This window comes from Neolamprologus brichardi, chromosome 12 (genome assembly GCF_056152115.1).
Source record: "Neolamprologus brichardi isolate AB-2024 chromosome 12, ASM5615211v1, whole genome shotgun sequence".
NCBI classification, from domain to species: Eukaryota; Metazoa; Chordata; class Actinopteri; order Cichliformes; family Cichlidae; genus Neolamprologus; species Neolamprologus brichardi.
The window spans coordinates 13,169,694-13,192,417 of record NC_142115.1 but is presented as its reverse complement, the minus strand read 5'-3'; the positions used below and the strand labels follow the sequence as shown (position 1 = coordinate 13,192,417).

Below are 22,724 nucleotides of genomic sequence, written 5' to 3'. Positions count from 1 at the left end.
CTAGACAGGAACCCCTGAACAAGAACAGAAGTTCAATGAGGGCTAAACTCCTGCTATTTGTGTAGTGTCCCAGGAGGCAGAGGGAGGTCGCTCCTCCGACTGCGGTGACAAGAGGGTTGTAGTTTGCAGACAAAAAAAGGAGGAGATGTAGCCCGGAGAGGGAGCGACAGCTGCAGAGGAAGGGAGAGCACCAAGATCTCCTCCACGCTGGTATTCGTGTGTCCCCGCCTCTGCTCATGCTGCTCCGGCTTCCTCTGCCTCGGGCCTTCGAGTGAACGGAGCAAACCTTTGTACTGTGTCCAGAGCAAACAGCTCAATTATTTATCGCAATGAAGAGCTGGGGATTTCCACAGCAAATTGTAAATAAACAATCGAGACTCCTTTGGTGTGGCGGTGCTGTGGAGGGCGAAGCTTGGCACAGCGATCTGACGTCTTTGCCAGCTTGAAGTGCTACGTTCTGCCATCCTGTGCCGGGCTGAGTAAAAGCTCCAGCAGGCCAGAGCGGTGGAAGTCACCAGCAGGAGTATTCAAAACAGAGCTTCTGTTCGCCGTGGCTGTGCAGTGGGGTGAGAACCATTAAAACTGGAAGGCTGTGGATTCAAAACCCCAGGTTCAGACCGCGTGGAGTTTTGTGAATCGTCCATATTTTGGAAGCCGATGGTCAATAATCTTTGATGTGATAAAGTTAGATCGAGTGCTTGGGCCCACGTGCGCCTTCACAGCTCTCTTGCCGGTAATCCTCAGTTCTTTTGAAGCCCACTTTCAAGTTGGTGAGGCACAGAGGTTGGAATAAATTGTACCTCGAAGCGACTCACACACCCACTGCCCCCCCCCCCCCCCTTACTCTCGATGCCTGCTGAGATCACAGGCCGCTGTTTTTGTGTTAACATTAAAATTCATTCCACAGTCAGACTCTTCTTTTGAGAGTATTTCCATCCGTAATGCACCGACGCATAAGGACGAAACTGTGGGCAATTTATACAGTGGCAGTTCTTACATGTACTTCAGACAGCCATACATAGAGCCATAAATAGTTCTGTAATTTTTTTTAAGTCACAGATAAGATAGTTTGACACAGTGATTTATAAACAGCTCCTCAACAAGCACCGATTCCCTGAAGAAGTACAGTAACACAGTGTAACTGTCTGTGCAGTGTTACCCCACTATACTTTATTCATATTCAGCAAGAGAAAATTCTCTCCTTCACGCCTCCTTCGGGCTATCTATTACAACTTTATGGCCGTTGGAGAATAGCACCTCTTAAATTTAAGTGCTCTTTACAGTCAGTGGAAAAGATGTTTTAAATACAGTCAATAATGTATAAATTTTTAATGACCCTTATAATTTTGAAAGCTGCAGTGATCCCTCTCAAATGTTACGTTGCCTCGGGCGGCGAGAGCTCGTTAGGGTTGTATACAAACGTAAACCGCAAATCAGGTTTTTTCGGCGGAAACAGAGCTGCAGTAACTGCAGAGCGTTGCATCATTACGGGACACGCGCAGTTACTGCGTCGAGGCCAAGGTGTTATATTTAAATTGCTTTTGTATCGTTTTTGTCAGCTGTAAAACGCAGGGGCTGAGAAGTTTCGGTTTCGCTTTAAGAGTCCGAAATTGAATTTGCAAAAATCTTAAAACACTTTAGCTTTTGTTTCGTGGGCACTAATGCTCGTTATAAGTGGTTTCTGTGTGAAATAATGAGCCCGGTGAGGGCTTTCCTTTGGCGTGACTCAGAGGTTCAGTCAGCGCCATCAGACCTATTTTAACCTACTGCTAAGCACAGTATAGGGAAGTTTATACTAGAATTATGGCTTCAAGTAATTATTTACCTTCAGGATTATTGTAATGAGTCTCTTTTATAATTAGTTTATAAAATTATCAGTATAAAGGAAACAGCCATGAAAATTGCCTCACCCTGTGTGACTGGGGTTGCAAAACCTAAAAAAAAGACTGGGGCTGAAATTATTCATTGGACTTCTGGCTTGTTTGCTGTGTCCAGGTGGCATTAAATTCATACATTATAATAAAAATTGTTATTGACTACTGTGAAGTGCTACAGATAATAAAAAAAGAAATGCTTTTTCATCATATTTCAGGTTTTATGTTAATCAGACAGGTGTTAAAATGTGATCTACTTTCTATTCAGCGTGAAGGAAAGTCCTAAACAAGTCCGATTTTTTTAATTCAACTTTCATTTAAGCATTAGGAACCTTGAGATTAAAATCTCTGTTTCTAGTGAGATCTGTCATAGAGAGGACACCATAAAAATGACAACATAAGCACACAAAGGAACTCAACAAGTAACGTAACACAAACCATAAAGTGAACAGCAGTTGCACAGTTTTTATAAGAGCTCTGAATTCTCTCAGGGAGACAAAAGTATTCTGATTTAGTGAGTTTGAACTTTATTTAGTGACCCAGGTGCAAAATCAGAGGACGCTGCTCTAACGAGTTCAGAAAACGTCCTTGGTGCCTTAAAGAAGCTCTGCTTCTAGAGGAATGCAAGACTCTAGCAGGTGCTTGTAAAACTGCAAAAAGGAATGTTGGGGATTTGTAATGCAATAATTTATTTTCCTCATGCAGTTTAGTAGTTAAAATTATGGATAAACAGTAAAGCTGAAATGGTTGTTTCTCACTGGCTCAGGCTGTTGTGCCATATTGAGCAACTAAAAGTTATAGGGAGGAGGCCCGCTGAGCCGTCTGCTGCGCAAATACGTTTAAACACTGTGTGCTTAACGTCTCTTTATCAGGTTTGTCTGAAGCGTCTCAACCCGAGACGGTGTTCTGATTCCATTCATAGCAGCAGGTTGATGTCAACCACTTCAGCTTGTTCTCTGTCAAGACTGACCGTATCAGCAAGTCCCTGACTTTATAATGTTAGGGGGAAAAAAACAGCACCATCCGGTCAGCCTTTTAATGTGGCCAGTAAAGTATCTCCCTGCTTCCTCCTCCTGACCAACGCTGCCATTTGTTCTCCTGATAAAACTGTCATTGTTGAAGCTGGTATCTGACCTCTGCAGTGACTGCTAGCATAAATTAGCCTTATTCTAACATTGCAATTTCTTTTGCCTCACTCAGAATCAAGGTTTTTGACATTTCTCTTAAAATAATGGGCCACTGTACACACTGACACTTTTTAAATCAATCTGTGCAGTGATAAAAATGTCAAGGCAAAGTCTCTTTTTCTTCCATTTCAGAGTTTTTTTTCCCTTTAACACCTGAAGGCTCGATAGTCATCAGTGTCAGAAATGGCACGCGTATCAATACATTTAGGATTGCACAGTCTTCTACCTGTGACACTCCACGCGTTGCTGCTGCTCCGCACGATTATTGTATCAGCTTTCATTGCACGCTGGTTAACCAAGACTTCCCACTGCACACAACTCTTGAGAGAAAGAGACACGGTGACTGTCAGCGTGTCGCATGACAGATCCCCTGTCTGAAGTGTTGAAGAACAATCCTTCCCGGCTCAATCTCACTCATTACTTTGCTACGTTTTGGAAAAAGTTGCAAAAACTAGCCGAGATCAAGCGAATGGATGCAGAGCGGTGCCAGAAATGATCGAATGATCAGCTAAGATCTGATGGGCAGAGACTACTCGGTGATTTGCCACCAAAGTCTAAGAGATTCTCTTTTCAACACCTGACACTGAACTTAAAGGAGGATAATGATGGGTGAGAAAGCAGCTCCCACAAAGCAGCACTGTTGGCACATAGAGGAAGGTGTGGAGATGTTGTCACGGGAAAGGCTAGATGTGTGTCAAAACAAGAGCTTCCAGCTCTCTGTATCGCAGCTCTGGCTCTTCAGTCAGTGATATTACTCTCATTCTCATCTTACCTACCTGCCTGTCTGTCGCCACTGTCTCTTCCACTTTCTCTTCTCCTCCTGTTTTTTTTTTTTAAGTAGACAACTCTTTTCCGCATTTGCTATTTGTAACAACAAAAAATGAACACCACTGAATCGTAATTCATGTTGTCGAATAATCCTTTGTGCTTTGGTTTGCTTTCTTATTTTAACTGATTTTAACTCGGGCAGATTTCGCGGGGAACATAATACTCTTGATCCACGTTGTAATTGTGTAAATCTATCAGGCCGCGTTCCCAGTTTTACTCTAATTTGATGAGGAACTGCACTATAATTGAATATTCAAATTAGGAATATGTGTCAATATGGCTCTCCTTGCCTGAAATGAGGATTAATTGTTGTCAAAACTCTTGTGGCCAACATAACACTGCTGTTGATTAGCAAATGCACTTGCCATGTTTTTTTTTGTTCCTGTTTTGTTTTAAGAATTAGTTGTCTAATTGATTTGCCATATGTTACCCTCTCCAATCCACCTAAAATTGTATTTAGAAATCACCAATTTGGACTGAGACAGTTTTGAGCTTTTCAAACAGATGGGAAAAGAAACCCTGGAGGTTGCCTGTGGAACAGTATTCCACGAGCCTAGTGGGGATTTCCACGAGTACCACATTCACTTTTTAGGTTCACAGATAAATAGCCAGACTCAATGCGGAGCTCCCTGCTCTCTGCGTCTCCTCCGAGCGCTAATATAACACCACAAACTGCGATCCCTTAAAAGACATTTAAACCGTTTGCCTCCACTTTATCACTCCGAGGGACGTCTCTGTGCTTTGAGAGACGCGCACCTTTCTTCCTCAGCTCCTCAGCTGTGGAATCAACCTTTGCAGGGTAAAAGAAGTCTGCCTTGAATATGGCAATCGTTCCCACAAGATTGATGCCAACCTTTTAAAAATTCACCATTGGCCTGGATTTAACATGGCCAAATGCTGATGTAAATGAGGAGGAGAAAAAGTCGACCCTTTCATTGCAAATAAATCTGAGTTGCAGGCTTCAGCTCATAAATACCACAGCCTGTCACGAGTCTTGTTTTATTGCTCTTGATGGAAATTATTGCATTTATTTATGTCGTCCGTAGATACGAGTCTTTGCAAGTCACAACTCGCGCACGTACTAATAGAATGTGCAGATCCGGCTCTAGTCTTGATTTTTTTTTTTTAAGTTTTACACTCTCCGTCAGTGAAAAATTGATTATGTTTTTTCCCATAAACACACCAAAAACAGTACATAATACGCAGAACGCACTTTGTTATTTGCAGCTTCACACCTGCTCACTCCCAGAATCTGTCCTGTCTGCGTTATAATTCAGATTCCTTTTATAAGCGACTTGTCTTGTTCGTGGTCTCTAACAACAAACTCGCGTGTGCTCTAATGAAAGCAATTCCCCCTTTTTTTTATTGATATCGCCAACTGCTTTGCATTATCGTTATAAGAGCATTTGTTTTATAATGCCACCGTTGCTCCCTTTACCTACAAAGCATGTCATGTTATGCAGCTCTCTTGAAGCTGTGAATTCCCCCCACCAGCACCACCACTGCTTGCTGTGGATTTATCGATCCGTAGGGGTGAGTCACAGGGTGTAATTCATGATAGCTTGATTGATGAGGATTTCAATCTTATATGGTTTGTTAACTTCAACTCCCCGCAAAGTGCATTCTGTGCTGTTTTCTGTAATACAAGGCCATGAAAGAGGGAGAGAAGAGGGAAAAAAACAGACTTGCCTTGAATAATGGAATCTCTCAGTTCCTCCAGAATTAACAAGATCCTGCTCCAAACCCCTGCTAAAGGTCTGCTCGAGCCCCTGGGCAGCTGAGGCACAGTTTAACTTCGACCATTTCTCCTCTTCAAGTTCACCCTGTTATTTCAGTGCTCTGTTTTGCCTTTGGACATTTTAGAAAGCCCTTTGTATTTTGGAGGAGTTCTAATGCTTTTAATCCGTAAATAAATTTCCTGCTTTATTATATTTGAATTCCCGAGGGATGTCTTTGGGAGCACAGGTGTTCCAAAACACAAAGTTAACAAGCATTTTTCTTGTGTGTAACGTGACTGAATATTGTTGCTTTTTTTCTCTCTCCAGCTCGAGGATTTACTCTGAGCGTCACGGCACTGGACTCTACACCATGACAGGTAAAAGGTGTCTCACTCACACACACACAGACACGCACACACACAAACAGACACACACAAATGTGTTTGTCAGTGCTATTTATGATGCTGTCACTATAGACAATTACATGAAGTGAATATTTGAATATTTCCCAGAATGCACTATGCTGTTAAACTGCTGTCAAAGTTGATATAATGCTTAATGCTTTCTGTGTCGTTTTTGCCGTTTGTAAAAACAACACAAATTTCTGTCTGTACATGGAAAAGCAGCTCCGATGGCACTTGATCTACAAATGCTCTGTCTCAGATGTTCTCACTGCTGGATGCTGGACAGAGCTTTGCTCGTCTCAGAGAACGTGGCTTCCCGGAGGAGCTTGGCATTATGCTCAAGAGAACATTTAACAGCTGTCAAAGACGGTCCGTCACATGCCATACTTACATATGCACCTTTGCATGCACTGGAGGTATTCCTTTGGCTTTGTCAAGGAGAAACTCAACAACAGTTACAATGCTCCGTGACTAAAACACGCGCACACGCACACATACACACACACAAAAAAGGCTAATTCATTAGGAAACAGAGCTTAGACTATGACAGCCTAAGCACCACCGAGTCAGAGCCGGCTGAGACGCTCAAGTCTAAAAGAGTGTGTGAGCCACACGAGGTGAATGAGGCAGGTTTTTATCCAGCTGGAGAGAGACACCATGTGGTGAGGAATCCTCCTGCTGCTCCAGCAGAGTCCCAGGCTATGGCCGTGCTACACCCATCTTATTAAATATATAAAAACATGATGTGACATGTGGATATGTGCAGTTCAGGATACTGATTTTATTTCAGTTTTTTTTTTTTAAATTTATTTATCTTTTAAGGACCCTGAATTTAAATCCAGTGATGTTCAAACAAACAAAAAAAAAGGAAAAGAAATACAGAAGAGACAAAGAGCGTATCATTGACAAAATTACTGATTAATACATCATTGTGCGTGTATGACAGTCATTTTCTTAGATGGTCAGGACAAGTAAGGCCCTGAAGGAGCAGACGTTACCACACAGCTGAACAGTTTGTGGCATTTGGTGTGGGATTCCTCCGCTGGGACGGGGTTTTGAGTGACAGCGAAGGAACCTGCACATACTGTACACGGCGCTGGCAGCAGTCACCATTTATCTCCAGAAAACTGTCCTTTGCAGGTGCACGCTCCCCTTCCTTCTCCTCTTTATGAGCTGGCGAGATTTTTAAGAAAAATTGATAATGGAGTTAGCCTGACACGCTTCTCGCTTTATTACTTGAGACTGCGTACCCGTCAGCCTCGGAGCGTCACACTGCGAGTGTGAGAGGACGCGCCTTCCCTTCATTAACAATATGATGGCCCGCGGACCAAGTGTGAGGTCGTAGCCGACAGCCTATTTGTGTTAATTGTTAGCATGTCGGTAGCCCCGGTGTGTGTTTGTGCGCTGGTGCATGCGCGCCTGCGTGTGTGTGGGCTGACAGCTGGCCAGGTTCGAGTTGGTCTAAAACCATGTGCGCTCTGTCAGGGTTGTACAGGCGCCTTCTTTAGGATTGATGAATTGCCTGCTTTCTTGATTAAACCCTCCGTCACTTCCCAACAAAACAAAAACCCCAACACACACACACACGCGCGCGCGCACACACACAAAAAAAGGCGAGTTGAGGGGAGGAGAGGTAACATGTCTGGGAAACCTGTCATCTGCAGTCACATCATGTACAGATGTGATGTGCAGAAGCTTTGACATTTATTACCAGAATATTAAAAACTAATTCACATTTATTTTGCAGCCCTCTTTCGCTTGACAGTTGGAGCTCATTTGAAAAGTTATCAAGTTTTCAATGCAGCTCGAACCGTTTGCTTTTCTTCCACCGCCGTTGCTTTGATCCATGCCAAGTCCCTTTGCCAATTAGGTCTTTTATTCATACCTTGGCAGAAAATCAGGATATTTTTAAAAGTAATTATACATGCATTCGAGCTATCTGTCTAAAAAGCATATGTCTGATAGAATAAATAAATAAATAAATAAATGTAAATGTTTTGAAAAAAACACAAAAAAGCAGCCCCAAACTCTAAAATAAAACCACGTTGCATCGCAGTCTGTCTTTATTACCTGCTGGACAATATATAGCATTCAGCAGGCATCCATCTGATAAAAAGGTAAATGTAATAAAAAGTAATACATTTACATATCTATAGCATTAATCAAAAATAAATACTGACATTGGCCCTGATCTAACATAATATGGAGAGCAATTATTTCCCTATCCATTAGGGGAACTTCAATTAACATACACGAGAAGGTTCATCCTTCAGAGGAGGAGGAGGATGAGGGGGAGAAAAAAAAATAGGGAGCTGAAAATTAACTTGGGTTTGCAAAATATCTTGGCAGGATGACAGTGATTTTTGATTTTCAGGAAACAATATTAGAATTCTTATTAAACTATGTGCATCTGCTTTTAATTTGCTGCAAATAATTGGAAAATGCAATGGAGCTTTCCAATTAAAGCTCCACTTTATGCTGTTTAATAATACCCTCATAATATTATAGCTTATGAAATGACAGGTGAGTTGGTGTATGAATAAAACATAAAGCCCTGTAATAAGAGACAGAAAAAAAAGAAGAGGAAAAAAAAAAACGAGACAGTTGTTGGGGGGCTTTTAAATGCTCGACATAATTTGCATATATTAATCTCCTCTTTTCAGCCTTATCAAGTATTCCACTGTATTTGAAGTTAAAATAGTCGTGACAGGCAGGGGTACGCTTCGTTTTTCCATGGATTTATTACTTGTATAATTCTGGATCTTTAATAAGCCAATATGACTGATCCTCTGAGTTCTGTGGAATTTGGTTAATTGTTCCAGATGGTGCTCACTGATTATGCAAAATTACTTTCTTTCTCCTTTTTCCCCCCCTACCAACTACACTATTTCTTGATTGACTAACATGGAGAAAAAAGATTATTTTTGGCGCAGCACTTTCATTAAGAGGGTTCTCATCAGGTTTCAAACAAAAGTTCCATCTTATCTCCCTGTGTAGTTCTGGGCGAGGCTGTGCAGAGGGAGGAGATCAGCCGGCTCTTATCTCAAACCATGATGGATCTCAACTGCTTCTGCACCGCTGGGGTTATATTTTAGAATAACACAATTCTTTAGGCTGAGGGATTAAAAAACACGACCTCTGGATAGTGACACAAAAGTTATTATTAGTGTACAGCGTTCGCTTCTTTCTCCTTTCTCTCTCCAAAGATTGATGAAATTGCTAAGCAGCTGGGTTTGTCCTCCACTTGCAGCTCGGGCTCCATCCACAACTCACTAACATTCTGTTTTGCATCAGCTAAACTGAGCTGAATGAATCATTTATGGAAGTGTTATGGGGGAGGTATGGGCAGATTTACTGCCGAGCTTTTACTTTAGATGGAATGGGATTTCTATGAAACCGATCTTGATGTCTGAAGTAATGCCAAAGCTTGCATCAAGACATGAAAGGAACGCTCTTAAAACCCACGTTTTGCTTCTTAATTCCCCTGGTCAGCAAAAGGCAAAACATACAGAGAGAGAGAGGGAAAGTTCACAGGGAGAACTGTAGTATTTACATCTAATGCCTGTACAGACATTCTCAAATTACTGCTAGCAAGTCTTGATACAAAGAAGCACCTGATTACCTCATAATAAATGAATGGCATATAGTTTAGTGCTTATGTGCTCATATTAACCTATATGTACGTTTTCCATATTGACATGGTAGCATGTCTTGGGTGGATACTGCACGCGTGAAGCGAAGATCTGGCACAAAATGCTACGGTGCAAATCCTGTGCTAAAATATAATAGCAATAAATAATGTTTTTTGTGTTAAAAAATCCAAATCCAAAATCCAAATCTCTTGAAAAAGGTTGCTTTCTCCTCACATATCAAGCTTTGCTTCCTATTTAGAATAAAGTTCGGATGGTTTGTTATGTAGATCTTGTTGTTTTCACATTTTTTGCATTATTCCAGAAAGTGTCAGTTTCTATTTTTAAACAAATGACAGGCACAACAAGTATTTCCAGTTGTAGATATAGTCAGACGTTGTGGAGTACGACTCAGTGTCAAAAAGCACATCTGGATTAAAGGCTTTCACGCCATTCAGTCACTTTTATTCAATTAGACGATCCAGGTTTAGTAGCAAAACATGATTGATCCTGGTGCGACGGTGCCATTAAGTATTTGAGGATCAATCCTGTATAAATCCTAATGGAATTTTTGACTCCAGCATTGAGGCCCTCGGGCATTTTTTGGACCTTTATTACAGTCAAATAAGAGACTTTAAATGGCTTTGCATTTGCAGGCCAGACTGGACTCTGGAGTCTCATCCCTCATTGCTTTCTATCCATCCCTGAGATAGAAGCAGTGCTCCATTAGTTTCAGTGTCCAGACGTGGACAGGCTCAATGGATGGGCCTGTCACGGCTCCCTCATTTGCCCCATGTACAGCAGGGTTTGTTATCACACATCTAATTAGAACTTGATAAAAAATATTTCACAAAAATCCAGTCATTAAATATAGTTTAAGGAGATTTATGGTCAAATATGCCTTAAAGATCTTTTAATGGCTCTGCTGACTTGTTAAGTTTGTAATTAATGATCTTCTAATACATACTGTGGTGTGATTTAGAAAGCACAATGAGATTCTGGGAATGAAGTCGTTTTGGAAAAGGGCATCTGGGGTTCCCAGAAGCTATATTAAATGACTCTGCTCACACTGGTTTGCTTAAAACCATGAAAGTCTGCTGTGAAAAGGTTCAAACACATCCGTGTGCTTGCATAGATTGGGGCCAGGCGCAGGGAATATTGCATTATTATGAAACGGCTGGCTTGTCGTTTTGCAATAGTCCATTAGCGTGTACAGAGAAGTTCCAGGCTCAAACGTAACAGCACTTTTATTTAGGTGCTGCAAAATATCTCTTTTCAAAGTCCACTCATCCTCACACTGTAAAAGTAATAAGCAAGTGAATATGTATCAGACTGTAAATGCATTATACTAATAACAGTCTCCTGTTTCATCAGGAGAGTAATGGTGTCCTTATTAGCATAATTAATGACAAATGGCAGTGCAGCATTGGTGGATTGGTTCTAGGGGATGATAAATTGGTGGATGCCCAGGTTAGTGGCTGCCAAGGAGGCCTCTTTGGCTGTCATCCCTCCTGCTTCCGCTCTGGCACAGTTCATTACTCACTGTGTGAGATGCCACTTTACATTGCTTGGTACTGTGAGCATGGAGAACTTAATAATACCACCCACAACCACATAGGGCCTGCTGCTTTACCCACAGTCCAGAGGGCAAGTAGCTCAGCAAGGGCTTGGGGGTTGTGGAGGAGCAGGGCTACATGGGAATCATCTCCTGCAGCTGCACTGATCAAAACAGATCACGCGTCAGTCGATACTTCAGGGGAGCTGGGGCCATATGACCAAGTCTCCAGTGCTGGTGAGTGTTTCTTGTTAGGATTTCTGGGGCTCACCACATCCCTCGCATCATTACGGGTTAGTTTGCCCACAGAACCGCTAATTAAGAGGGGATTTGTGTAATTGTGCCTTCTGCTGTGTCCCATCCGGCACATGCAATTTACTGTCAGCCCTCTGCCAGCTTTTACACTTGTCCAGAGAGGCGTACCCCATTTATACACACATTCTGCTGCACATTTACCAGCAGCCACAGCTAGGGATCAATGCCAATGCCATGGCAGTGTCTTAAAACACACTGTGCTGCTGATTAAAATCTGATTGTCCATTTAATTTCATGAGAGTTCAGCCCAGCCAGCAAGGAGGGTTCTCTCTGTACTTCTCTAGCATTAAGTGCTTTAGAGGAATGACTAAAACAGGTTTTAAACCAAGTGACCGAACAGCCTCGGTGCTTCACGCTAAATAGCCAGTGCTACATATACAGGCTCGGTCTTGAGAAGTTATCACACATGTACGCACCCCCTCAGAGCGCTCTGCGTTATGCAGCGGTGTTTGTGGCCAAGGCACCGTAAGTGTTGCTGGCTCTGCCCACTTTCTGGAAGACTGATGGACCAGCGCCCGACTGAGGCTGTCGGCTGGCTCCCTACCCACAACCAGATTTCAAGGACTGCTTGTCACAGATGGAAAAATAAGTGGGTCATTCTACATAAGCATGTCGTTTTGCACCCCTCTGGTAACAAAGAGCAAAATTTTAACACTGGTGAATTCAACAATAAAGCAGTTTATTCAGACTCCATTTGAGTCTGTTGCTAGTTTTGGCAGTCTGTCTCGTTACTTTTTGGTTCTTGTCACGAAAATCTCAGTTGCAGCTCTGCTTCCAGTTTGACTATAAAGCCAATTTCATATCTCATTCTATTTATACGCTGCATATGTTAGGAAAGTAACTGTTTTACTTAATTTAATGGATTAAAGATCAAAATAAGCAGTCAAGTGGACAAAGACTGAGTTTTAAAAAAATGGTGCAGTTTCTCTCCACTCCCTCGACGCTTTCCTTCCACGATTCCTGAACTCTGTAGCAGCCTGTAGCATGCAACTATAAATGCATTCAATCCACTGGATCTTATGCGGCGCACTCTTAGTGCTTCAGAAACCTTTTAAGCTTGTTTACGTTTTTTAAGCGTTAGGACGAAATGAAATTAATATTTCAGTATAAACTAACTGACTGACTGTCGGGAGAATTGCGAGAGAAGCTCGCACACACTGCTGCCGTGAGACCGCTGCGGAAACAAACTTCACACAGCCGGCAGAAAGAAAATAAAAATAGATTATCAGAAACCCTCAACATCACTTCAGCGCGGGATCTATTTTAATATCAGCGTTTTACGCTCTTTTTTAGAATGTTAATCGACTCCCCGGTAAACATTTTAATAATTTAAAAAGTTACATTTCCGCTATTGCAAAGTTTTTTTTCACTCATCTGTCTAGAGGGGTTGAAAAAGTAGGAGGAGAAAAAAAAAGATAAAAGAAAAAGAATGGGTTTCATAGAGCCATAGTCATTAAAAGAATCTGAAAATAGCAACTCGCTATCATCTGTTCTCATAGCACGGGTCAGGAGCTCTGACACCTCCAAAATTCCTCCTGTCAGGGTAGGGGGCCATTTGTATTCTCTCTCATTAGGCAATTTGACTAATGACCTGCCGTGGCTGCAGAGCTACTGAGGGACCCAGAGCCTCGCGCCCTCTCTCTTGCAGCAGCCTGAACACACACCCTCTATTGGAATGGCACAGATGGCAAGCCCGGGCGACAAAATAAACTACAATATGTCTCCGAGATGCTGTCAGGCCTGGGCACTATTTCTCATGTCAGACTCAGGCTAAGGGCTGTGAGTGGGCATAGGGGGTCCTCCTCCAGCTCTCTGTTCATCTACTCACCATTATCTGCAGAGGTGACAGAGAGCAGGGTCTGCAGCAGCTAGAATAGCATTTCCATGGTCTGCATAAAAAATCCAACTCAAATTGAGAGTCGCACCGACAGGGGAGGCAGTGCCATGTCTAGCTCTGGCTACACACAGAGAAAAAAGCAGCATCCAATTGTTTGGCATATGAAATGCAGCAGCCACCAGATAAAGCTTTAACCTTTTTTCTTTAAAATTATTATTTCTATTTTCAGATTATTTTGTGACACAAAACAAAAGATGGCAGCTCGATCACGAGTAAAAACTTGTAAAAGACGTTCATTTGCACTTTTCGCATAATCGCCCTGATTCCGCCTCCCCGCCCCCACCCCCTCTCCAATTCAGCTGCGAGACAGATTCACCCAAGTAATCATACTAGACAGAGATCAATGCAATTCTGCTGAATTAGTGAAGTGTAAAATAAAAGTTCATCAACATTCCTAAAGTGCGACTCTCCAGTTGTGGTTCAGGTAATATGGGGTATGCTCGATCACCCACGCATATTTTTCCATCAGTCAGTGTCGGAGCACAACTCGGTGTGGTTTATGTGTTCGTGTGCGTGTGTCTGTGGGTATGCCGCCGCTTGCGTTGCACGCGGCCATGTTTGTTAGAGCCCTGGAAATGCAATGTATGGCGCTGCTGAAATCCTGGGTGACAGTGCATCCAACAATGGAAGAGTGAGGGATTAGTGCTCAGCCCAGCGTACGAGGGAGCCCTTCCCGCCCTGAAACAGCCATTCATCTGTGCCCAGGGGCTGGAGATGACAATGCAGCCATTGCTCATCGCACCTGACGGAGCCATTAATAAGGCGATGATCCACACGGGGCCTGTGCTGACTTCGTTCTTTACACTACAATCACTCAATCCGCAGGGTCCTCCTTACTTAACACCACCTCTGTGTTCACTGCCACCATCATCATCATCATCATCATCATCACCATCACCATCATCATCTTAGACGCTATGCCAAAATTCCTTCCAGATGTTTTTGTGCTGAATATACTGACAGGCTCCAAATGCCAAATAACTGCCCAGTTCCCCGCACTGCAATGCACTCATGAGTTAATGGAGTGTAGCGGGGCCATTTAAGCAGCTAGAACATGCTTCATACTGGGATTCCTGCTCAGAAGATTGGATTTACATTATTTTTGCCCTTTGCACCTTCAGATTTCTCCTCAGTACAGCATCCATTCCTTACCACCAAGTCACCACCCGTGCTTTTCCATTTGTCTGGATGTAAGATAGCCTCTCTGGTATAGATGGAAGAGGAATACAAAGTGGGATCTGGTTTTAAATGTAATCCTTGAGCAATAAAGAAACTCTCTGGCCTTCAGCACTGTCCATTCATCTGTCTGTGCCACGCAGATCCATCAGCAGCTACAATCTACGCTTCCCATTGCTGGCTATTGATTCAGATGTATTCTCCCTGCCTACTTGTGCCTGGCGTTGGTACTCCCAGCAACAGAGTGCATGTTTATTCACTTGTAGTCCCGAGCTTGAACAAGCCATCATGCCTACCTAGTTGCCCTCTGCTTCAAATAGCAACGCATTCGAAACCGCTGCAGGCAGATGAGATCGGGCTCAATGTGTTTTTACTCCTAGCACCTATAAGACCTACTTGTGACATTGCTTGCTTGATAGTAATGTCTCTTGATTTTGAACCAGTCTGAACTATTCTAAATATTGGATTTGTTACCAGAAAATTGAATGGTGGTGCACAGAGGAGGAATAACTTTGGTGTTCCACCGACTTTCCTGAAGTGCAATCATTTTGATAATGCATGAACTCTTCATCTAACGTCAATCAGCTCAAATTTATGGTGTGGACTCACATGACATTTTTCAACAAAGGCTTGTGACGCCTTAAGACTGTGTTTGTGTCTCCTTCGGGAATCATGTGTTAACTGTACCACAGAAGTGCTAGCTTTGTTAAGTGCTAATTAGTGTAACAATTCCAAATTAGTCTGTTATTTTTGCAATTATATACACAGAACTTTTTTACCTTTATTTACCCGAGAGAGAGAGTTGGAATCAGCAGGAGCGCTCTGGGCTGGGATAGGCAGGGGAAACAGGGACTCATGGAGAACAGCAGCACAGGGGCAAACGCCGCTGTGTTTAAGTACAAAACGGCTATCACGGTCTTGCTACTGCTGCACTTTTTACTACGGGAGATGATTGGAATCCGAGGAAGTGAGCGAGCTTTCCTGCGGTCACGCAGGGCGCGGGTCACGCTTTGATTACAAAGATCACATTGTGCTGCACTTGTGCGGAAAGTGCCAAACCGTGGATCTGTGTAATAACCTAGAAAAAAAAAGGAAAGGAAAGCAACTCGCATAAGTGTCAAAGTGAGGGATATTTTAGAATTTCATAATTTTCAGATATTGCTGTGTGAACAGGAAAAGGCCAAAAGGAGTTTCAGCCCCCCCATCCCTTCCACCCCCAAAACGATGACTCATGAACAGCTCTGGCTTACGTTTATGAGTTCCGTTTCCTGTGCCAGCGCCTGATGGACTGCGGGTGAAAGAACACCAGTTGGAAGCTTGGCCTCTTGATATTTGGGGCTCGCGTTGAAGTCGACTGCAGCAAGTTTTGTGCCTCCAGATTTGGGAGTTTTCTAATGAAGCCGAGCAGCTGCAGTTTTCCCTTCAGTCTGGAAACGAGAGGCTTTGTGTCTCTTGTCACCCTGTGTTAATTTGGGCCCTAATGTATTTTATAAACAAAGGGCTGCTCTCTAGCCTGACAGTCGTGACACCTTGATTCCAGTGCAGGATGCATGCAGGACGGGGTTACACCATTAATAATCAACTGGCAGCCATCACACCATTTTAACCACGATCATTATGATAAAGGGCATACACTTAATTACAGGCCTGCTTAATTATAGCTCTGTTGAAGCTCGTTTGTTTGGTCAAATGCTAATTATACCACCACGCTCTTGGCAAGTCCTCATTTCAATCCACTTTTTTTGCCAGCTGAACAGTGCGGCTTATTTTCATGCAAATTTGATATCTGGTGAATGTTTTGTCTCTCTTCTTTCCGCTTTTCTGTGCCTAGTGTGAGTGTGTCTTTGTTTCGGAGGTGAACATCTCTCAGACAAGACGGAATCGGGAATAATCAAGAGTAATTAAACTGGAAGAGGGCTGGGAAAGGGCTGGGTTGGAGGAGAGAGAGTGGAGGTGCTCAAATACAGTGGAGAATTAAAAAAAAAAAAGCCTTTCATCTTCTCTCCGTAGACGGAAGGAAGGGAGGTGTCAGGGTGGCTGGGGATGTTGATAGCTTTGCTGTTTTTATAATCCCACGTTTAGTCTCGTGGAGATTCTTGGGATCAAGAGTGGGGAGTAATATGTTTATGTATAAAAGTCAGACTTCAACTTTGTTTTTTGTTTTTTTTGCAGCTTTGGATGATGTGCCCTTTGTGATCTCGGAGAAGTTTTCGCAAAAAATCCCCAAAGAGGTAAAAAAAAACAAATAAATAAATCAAAAGGTTTCGTGGCTCTAGTGACAAACTGCAAAATGATTTCTTATGAAGGTGCCGATGATTTTTCCTACAAACTCTCTTCAGGTGAACACTAGTTCTGTCCTTTTCTTCCTTTCTTCGCCTTTTTTTCTCCCTATTCTTTCCTTTTCCTTTCCTCCAGACTGAGTGATGAATGCGTGCAGTCAGGCAGAGCTGGCTCAATGCAGTCCATTTGGCTGGCTGGCGGTGGTTGTCACTATAGCCCCGTTTGTATTGACACAGAGAGGGAGAGGATTAAAGATTTTAAGCATGCTTACTTAGCCATGAGCCTAACCGCCATGTTTCTTGTGTGTTTTTTTCTTTCTTCCCCCTTCTCCTTCTCCCTCCTCCTCTCCCCTGCTTTTGATTTCAGATGCAGCAAGTCAATTTAATGGGCATTACGATCAAATCCCTGGCAGACATCGAGGAGGAAGTGAGTAGAGGCTGCAATGCTCGGCTGCCGCTGACGCCGCTGGCCCAGAATGCAAAGCAAACGGTCTTGGGGTTGTAATTAAGTGTCTGAGACAGCGAGGCCCTGTTGGCTCCACTAAGCCCCAATTGAATAAAAGCACGGCCAAGCTAGGCAGCCATTCTTTCTTAAAAGCTTCGTATCCTGTTCCAAAACACTTGACTTATATTCCCCCAATTCTACTCTCCCCCCCCCACCCCACCCCCACCCCCACCCACCTCTCACACAGCTCAATCGAGAATCTCGCAAGCAGCGCCGTACATCTTAAGGAGCCTTTTTCCGGTCACATAAACTTTTTAAGTTTCCAATCAGCTTTGCAGTTAAAGATAAATAAATAAAAAGTTAAGAGATCACGCCGAGTGAGTGGAAAGCGCCACAAAGCCCTTCCACATTTCTGATGAAACACTGTAGCCTACAGGCATTCGTATGAAGCAGATCAGCTGTGTGCAGCAGCTCCTTCTTTGGAGCTCACGTGTTTGTGATGGCAAAGAAAAAGAGAGCCGCTATGTCTTTGTGTGAGCGAGCGTGCGCGTGCGAATGTGTGTAGGTGTGCGTGCGTGTGCTTTAAAGAGAGTGACAACCCCCCTTCTCTCTCATTAGCACGGTATCTCGGTATCAGAACTGCCAGGAAGTGACAGACCACTGTAAAAGAACAGGTGCTGTTGGGTTTGAGATGTGTTACAGAGCAAACACTCCCTCATCAAACCGGGTGTCTGTTCTGCACTCTGCCTCTGTCTTCTGTCATATACTATCCAAATCACACAGAGTCGCCATCTTGTCATATGGTCATCTGAATGAAGCTCATTGTCAGCACAGGTATTAATGGCATGTACATATATGTGTATGTGAGTGTGTGTGTGTGTGTGTCCGGGTTGGAGACAGCCTGACTGCTCATCCTATATGTTCTTTTCTCCCCCCCCCTTCTTCCTCTCCCCTCTTCTCATCCTTCCTCCTCTCCTCCTCCTCCTTCCTTTCTTCTCCGAGAGTGTGATTAGCAGGAGGACACATGGTGAGCTGAGCTGGGGAAGAGAAGGGAAGGGCATGAGAAATCATTAATTACAGCCGCGCTGGAGCTGATGAAGTAAATGTGAGATAGTGTAACACACAAGATTTAGTGAAGTGGACGACAGCACAAGATTAATGGTGGGGCCAGGCTGATGAGGATGAAGTCACAGCTTAGCTTGATAATTAGTTTCCAAGTGGAAACATCCCTCACCATTGTGTTATTTTTACTTCTCTCCTCTTATTATTACCCCACAATGATATCTGCAGGACAAAGGAGGGGGTGGGGGGGTGGAAACGTAGTCTGTGATATTCTCGCAAACACGCTGGAAAACATCCTGTCTGTAAATTTTCTCCTTTTTTTTTTCCGGGTCTGTGCTACATTATTAATTTAATATCCACCGTTTTCTTTTCTTTTCTTGTCTTTCTTTTCTCCAGGCTGCTAAAGAAGCAGAACTTTATTCGTGGTTGTATAAAACAAAACAAGACAAAAAAAGGCAGCTGTTTTGGATCTAATTGTCCCTCAGCTGGAAGTAGATTTCTTCTTCTCTTGTCCAGAAGAGGTCACTGTCCGTGCCTCACTGTAGGGCTCCTTCTCTTTTTTTTCCTCCCTTATTCAGAAACTGGAGGCGCTTTCTGCACAGAACCTAATTGCCTCCTTTTTAAATCCCTTTAAAATTATAGATTCATGGAAGAGATGCGCTTTCCAGAATTCTACATATGCACATGTAATTGAGGAAAACTGTTGTAATCACAGCCACAGTTGTAGATAAGACCATTTCCTAACAGGCATCACTTAAGCCATGTCTCAGATGATGTTGGTTCCAGCAATTAGGCATTCTTTTCATTTCCCAAATGACTCGCAAAACTTGCGGATATTATAATTGCTTTTAGCCACGCATATCTAATTTGTGTCTTTTTAAGTGTTAATTAGTAAGCGATTTAAAGTGACGTCTTTATGTAGTTTGCTCTGCTGAAAAATGTTGTTGGCGGCTGGCTAATGATTTTCAGAGGGAGTACGTTAGGGTGGAAAAGAAGTGTGTATCCACACATGACAAGATTTTCATTAGCACCTATGTATGATTAGTTTTCAGTGCTTGTGGGGAGTTGGGTGTGTGTGTGTGTGTGCGTGTGTGTGCTTCTCTTCCTGCTTATGTTTGCGTGACTGTGCGTTTCCATGTGAATGTATGGCAGGACAGTAGTGTACAGGGGGTATGTGAGAGGGAGAGCTCCAAATAGAGGTGGAATTAATGAAGACAACATGTCACATATTTTTGGCAGTGGAGCAGGGACAGGAAATGAAGCCCGGCTCGTCTGGGTGACTGCCGCCCATGTTCTAGTGTGTCACTGTCCTGTCAGCCTGTGTGTAAAACTGGCAGACATTGATACATGCTCTCCCTGATAACACCCCATTCCCCCATCCATCATCCACACTCACACACGTACACGCAGGAATATTTATTTACTGTGCCAGATGTTAGAGACTGAATTTTTGTGTGGTGTTGGTGGCGGTGAAGTGGGGGAAGGCAGAATTTCTTTTCGCAAATAACGGGCTTGTGATATGTGACAGCTTTTGGGTAAGTTGCAGATTCCCCCCTCAAGTAGATGAAAATGAGGAAAGGTGGTGCTTTGAATCCGGAGAAGCCGATTTCAGCCATTGTGGCTCTGTGGAGTCAGTTGGAGAAACTTATTTGAGTGATCATACAGCATCACCTAGTGCTGCGTCGCAGTAATAACAGCTGTCGAACTTGGTGGAGTGGGCACAGCTTTTGGTGCAAAAGTTTCCAGAAAGCGCTCACAAACAAAATCATGAAAACTTCCAGTATTTCAGAGATGTCGTTTAATAATTTAGGGCCAACAGTGTTATTGTTTTTGGCTTTTTTTTCCCAGATCACACACCACAGCCACCACAAATTTAACATGTGCACATCACCCCCAGAAGCTCTGCAGTCATTTTTTTATGATGGTTAATCGAAGCTAGAGATTGAGTGGCTCCGAAAACTGACTGAATGAAAACGTTTAAATTTATAAACCACACCTTCGCAGAGCTATTCATTAATGTCAGTCTGTAGCGTTTCCATATCAAGGCCAAAAACAGTCTTTGACATTCAGTGTTATGTTTTTTTAAACATGACATCACAGGTTTGTGGCACTAAAATTTTAATTCTACTCAGTTGGATTTTGATTTTTTTGGAAAAACTAATTTAAATAATAAACATGCATAAAATTTTTGAAACAAAACAAAAAAATGAAGCATTTCCTGTCGTTAACTCCACAGAAGTCAACCGTGTTTCAGGCTCTCACTTTATTTCTAGCCTTGCCCATGCCAAGCCACAAGGGGGCAGTGGTTCTGTTTAGTTTCTCAGTCTTTGGGGAAAGTAGCAAATTATTCTTTAATGTTAAATCAGTTTGTTTTTTAGTTTATAGTTAGGAAAATGTTTGACTGTAACATTTGATTTTTGGTGGATTTGCTGCTTGATGTAATTGTTGGTGATGTTTTTAATCTGTTTATGAACAGTGTGTGTACCTCTTTGTCTTCTTCTTCTCTTTGCAGTTTCAGTACAACTTCAGCACAGAGCGAAGCATTGTTCTGTAACTTGTCACCGAGCCTCGTCTCAGCTGAGTCGCAGCGACTGAGAGAGTACAGACGGACAAAGGGGATTATTCAGAACAATCATGAACTATCAAATTACACCACAATTTTCAATTGTGTAATTTTAAAAAAAGGGGAAAAATAGCCCTTATGGAGATACTGGGATGATGGATTGTATTTAAATAATTCAATACTTTGAATATTTTAAATAGTTGCTACAACTGTGCACAATAAATTTGACAAAATAATTTATTTTTCATGAAGGTTACTTTTCTAAATTTGCATTTTGTCTTATTTCACCCATCACGGTCAAAGTTAATCTTTTCTAGTTAGTATTCCTAAATAGATTCATTCATAAAAGTATGTTAGCTGTGACTCACATATTGCTCATCAGGGTAACGGGTACATGATGACAGTAAGTAGCAGTCGGAGTGAAACAGAGAGGCAGCTTCATCACACACGAAAAGGCCAGTCTAACGTTCATTTCCCAGCAGAAGCATCTTTCCGTCAAGAGGTTTATCATGAGCAGCGCGCTGCAAGAATGAGCAGAGCCTTGGGACACGGGAGCGCTTACCCCAGGCGCCCACCCACGTCAGCAGTGACTCCTCCACTGAGTCACCGAGAACAGTTTCAGATGCCATATATATTCACCCAGCTGCAGTTTGCTACAGGAAACTGGTTAGGAAAATCAATTCGAGGGTTTTCTAAAGCTGATTTTCAAATATTGTAATATTTATTTGCACATTTTTTTTCTTAATATTCAAAGCATTAAAAACAAACCTACATGAAATTATTTGTTTATCTTTTTTTTTTTTAAATAAACTAAACAACACCCTGCTGCCACATAGAGGTCAAATTTAGAAGCAGAATTTACACTTGAGTACTGAGACATAACTTGTCTCCTTTTTCTTCGTGTGTAATTTGCAACTAATTAAATTGCGAAAGAATCCATTCTCACATTTGTGCAGGGGTAATTAGTATCAGAAAGTCGTGAATAGATAAATGTCGCTGTTGGTAATTAGAGTCTTATAGTGCTAATCATACTGCATTGTGAACTTTTGCATTCAGAATTACTGAAGACTTCTGATATTTGCAGGTGTCCAGCATAGCACACAACAGGTGATGTCTCCGTGTGAGCGTTTGCTTTGACTGCTCTGTTCAGAGGACTCCTCTGCACAGACGACCGCTTTCTTCATGAAGAGGTGACACTTATGTAAGCACGGTAACAGCCCCGTCCCCCGCTGCGTATAAAGTGCACATATACAGTTCACCGTACGTTTTCAGATTAACACTTACACTTTACAAGCAAAGGTGATCATTAATGTATGTGAACAATGAAGTATTTGATTAATTTGATATTAATAGTGCTTATAATAATTAATCCCCTGCCAAGTTTTTTTTTATATTTTTTGTTTTAACTAAATATTATTTTTTAACTAGTAATTTAAAAAATGACAGATAGCAAATATCTTATTTCTGTGCCATGGAGCATTATTATAGAAGACTTGTAAGCAAACTGATTGATTAGAATGACCGTGGGTACTGCAGTTTAAGAGTCAGTCTCATTCATACCCTTCTGCTATTCGACCAGGACATCTGTAGAGCTATTTTAATGGGTTTATAACATTAAAACTGGAACCAGTTTCAGATATGTGCAAGTCTGAAAACTTTAATCTAGAAAACATCATGCTGAGGAAAAAAAATGGCTAATTTAGAAATGCTGTCATCACATAGTTTGTCCAGCAGAGCGCCTCAGACTCCATTGTGGCCCAGAGCTGAATACATACATATATATATTCACCAA

General features: G+C 42.4%; 1 protein-coding gene across 5 annotated transcripts in view; it reads left to right on the top strand.

Annotated features, from left to right (window-relative positions):
* The window catches only part of mvb12bb (multivesicular body subunit 12Bb), a 35,372-nt gene extending 13,165 nt beyond the window's left edge, over positions 1 to 22,207 (top strand). For 4 of the 5 annotated variants that reach the window (XM_035913076.2, XM_035913077.2, XM_035913075.2 and 1 more), the window contains exons 7-10: positions 5,935 to 5,984; positions 16,756 to 16,814; positions 17,230 to 17,289; positions 20,882 to 21,754. In XM_035913076.2, coding sequence (XP_035768969.2) covers positions 5,935 to 5,984; positions 16,756 to 16,814; positions 17,230 to 17,289; positions 20,882 to 20,923 — 211 coding nt within the window. In that variant the 3' untranslated portion in view covers positions 20,924 to 21,754. Of the gene's footprint in view, positions 1 to 5,934; positions 5,985 to 16,755; positions 16,815 to 17,229; positions 17,290 to 20,881; positions 21,755 to 22,016 lie in introns of those variants that run through there. The other variant, XR_004844035.2, reaches the window with a different exon arrangement.
* Positions 22,208 to 22,724: the final 517 nt, after the last annotated feature.